This window comes from Epinephelus moara, chromosome 23 (assembly GCF_006386435.1).
Source record: "Epinephelus moara isolate mb chromosome 23, YSFRI_EMoa_1.0, whole genome shotgun sequence".
NCBI classification, from domain to species: Eukaryota; Metazoa; Chordata; class Actinopteri; order Perciformes; family Serranidae; genus Epinephelus; species Epinephelus moara.
The window spans coordinates 34,171,344-34,173,939 of record NC_065528.1 but is presented as its reverse complement, the minus strand read 5'-3'; the positions used below and the strand labels follow the sequence as shown (position 1 = coordinate 34,173,939).

General features: G+C 39.6%; 1 protein-coding gene across 3 annotated transcripts in view; it reads right to left on the bottom strand.

Annotated features, from left to right (window-relative positions):
- Positions 1-1,790: 1,790 nt before the first annotated feature.
- The window catches only part of drd4-rs (dopamine receptor D4 related sequence), a 22,463-nt gene continuing 21,657 nt past the window's right edge, over positions 1,791-2,596 (bottom strand). For all 3 annotated transcript variants that reach the window (XM_050036572.1, XM_050036573.1, XM_050036574.1), the window contains one exon: positions 1,791-2,538. In XM_050036572.1, coding sequence (XP_049892529.1) covers positions 2,336-2,538 — 203 coding nt within the window. In that variant the 3' untranslated portion in view covers positions 1,791-2,335. The remainder of the gene's footprint in view (positions 2,539-2,596) is intronic.

The following is a 2,596-nucleotide window of genomic DNA, read 5'->3' as shown; positions in this document are numbered from 1 at the left end:
CCTTCTTCTGTTCTTCTGTTCTTTTTCTTTGAGATGGTGCTCCTTCTTTATCCGCCATGACATCGAAAGTACAACCAAGTCCTAATAGATACATCTGGTAAAACTGTTATGTGTTCAGCAATGCCCGTTGCGTACTGCTTACTCGAAGAACACTCTCTGTAAACACGGCTCTTCTTCTTCACTCAATTTATTGGCGGATCGCAAACAACTTCCAGGTGCATACCACCACCTACTGTACAAGAGACACTCCCTACTACATGTCATTTAGCCTGTTTCTTAAATCTTACTTGTAAACACGGCTCCTCCTCCTTCTGTGGTTTAATGGCTACGGGCCGCTGCGGGCGTGCAGACTTACTTCTGCCTCCAGGTGCTGTATTCTGGTTTGCTTACTTCCGCTGTGTCCGACCTGAGCCAGGCTACGCTAAATAGCCATATAGAGAAAGGCTTTTTGTCGCTGTTGGGTTCAAATAAATATATGGATCTTCAAGGGGAGGTGATACGGACTAGGGACAGTTTTATGAATGGTAAAAAGTTCCGCACAGCTGCTTTAACGTAAAGTTAAATCATTAATATAAAGTTAGACCATTATTGAAAAGATACATCATTAACGTAAAGTTGGATCATTAACGTAAAGTTGGATCATTAACGTAAAGTTAGATAGTTAACGTAAAGTTGGATCATTCATGTAAAGTTAGATAATTAACGTAAAGCTGGATCATTCATGTAAAGTTAGATAATTAACGTAAAGTTGGATCATTCACGTAAAGTTAAATCATTAATGTAAAGTTAGACCATTATTGAAAAGATACATCATTAACATAAACTTACATCATTAACGTAAAGTTGGATCATTAATGTAAAGTTGGATCATTAACGTAAAGTTGGATCATTAATGTAAAGTTAGACCATTATTGAAAAGTTAGATCATTAACATAAACTTACATCATTAACGTAGTTACATCATTAACGTGAAGTTAGATCATTAACGTAAATTGACATCATTAACGTAAAATGACATCGCTAACCTAAAGTTTCCGGACGTCAGGTTTATGAACAGAAACATGGTGAGGTCGAACCTAAAAAAGGACTTCAGGGTCACATATTGTCAGAACATGTGTCTTATGGTTAAAGTCCTGAGGTTTGTTGCCCATCATGCTCCGCCCCCTCCTGCCTCTGACTGCACAGCTCAGGACTGCCTCCTTTACCACCAGTTTACTCACCGGCTCATCATTATGTGGGATTTGCACAAATTTTGTTGCGTCACTTCTCAAAGCAAAAGTACGAACACTGCACGAGAACAACCTGCGAGACGGCGTCCTCGTCTTGTCCAGCTGTCAGTTAAACATCCAGGCTGCTGCTACTCTGAGTGATGCTCTGAAAGTGGGATGACTTCCCTTTGATGCACTGTGATTGTCATAGAGACGAGACCAGACAGAGTTCTTGCCACCTTCGATCATGCCAGAGCGATCTCCAAAATAACCTGTGAAGGACTCCAATCGAAATGACCGAGCGGGAGCTTCCTGTAACATCCCCAATGCAGGAGATGATCTCAGAGACAGGAGACTTTATAAACTTATAAACTTCAGGCAACATTTCCTTCAGAGACATTTTTCTTTACCTTCAGGGCTTCCGTAGAAACTCCAGTAAACAGTAAATAAACAATAAACTGAACTTCATCATGAAATAAAAAAAAGTTTAACTTTAATCTGATGTTTACACAGAAAAACAGATTCAACAAGTTTAATTACTTTAATTTTTAAAGTTTAAAGTTTATTATTTTCCTTCTGATGACAAAGATTGTTGTTGTTGTTGTTGTTTCAGCTACATTTCATCACATTCACCTAAACTGGACGATAAAAATACACCATCAACATCTTTTATCTGCTTCAGTCACAAAAATATTCATCAACACTGATTCTATGAAACATTTAAAATCTACATTCATTCATGAATCCAGTCTGTGATTGACTGAATGACTGAATGAATGATTTTGTGAAACCTTTAAAAACAACATAAAATATTCAGATATTTTACAACATTTAAATTCATCACGTTTTATGTCTCTGGACCGTAACGAGACAGTAATCTGATTACTGCTTCAGTAACTAATCACATGATTAAATCCTTCAAAATAAAAGACTGACTCAAGAAAAACCCTTTCAAAATAAGAGACAGAGTCTTTCAGTCCAGCTGAGATCTGAACCGAAGGACGAATCATCAACATGACGAACGTCACAGAGACACACCAGGTGATAAAATCCTGAACAGTCTGAAGACCGTTCTGAGACTTAGCTTGAACTTCCTGTTGAGGGACGTCTTTGGGACAAGGTTAGTTTTACGTCCTACAGCAGAGCAGCTTGTGAAAGACAGTCCTGAACTCAGCGTTGAAGGCTGTGTAGATGATCGGGTTGACGGCACTGTTGACATAGCCGAGCCACGTTACCACGGAGATGAGAGTGGGGCCAATGTCACAGGAGTGACATAACACCTTGGTGACGTGGACAACGAAGAACGGCGTCCAACAGGCCAGAAAAACACCTGGAGACACAGAGGACAGACACAAAGGGACAGACACAAAGGGACAGACACAGAGGGA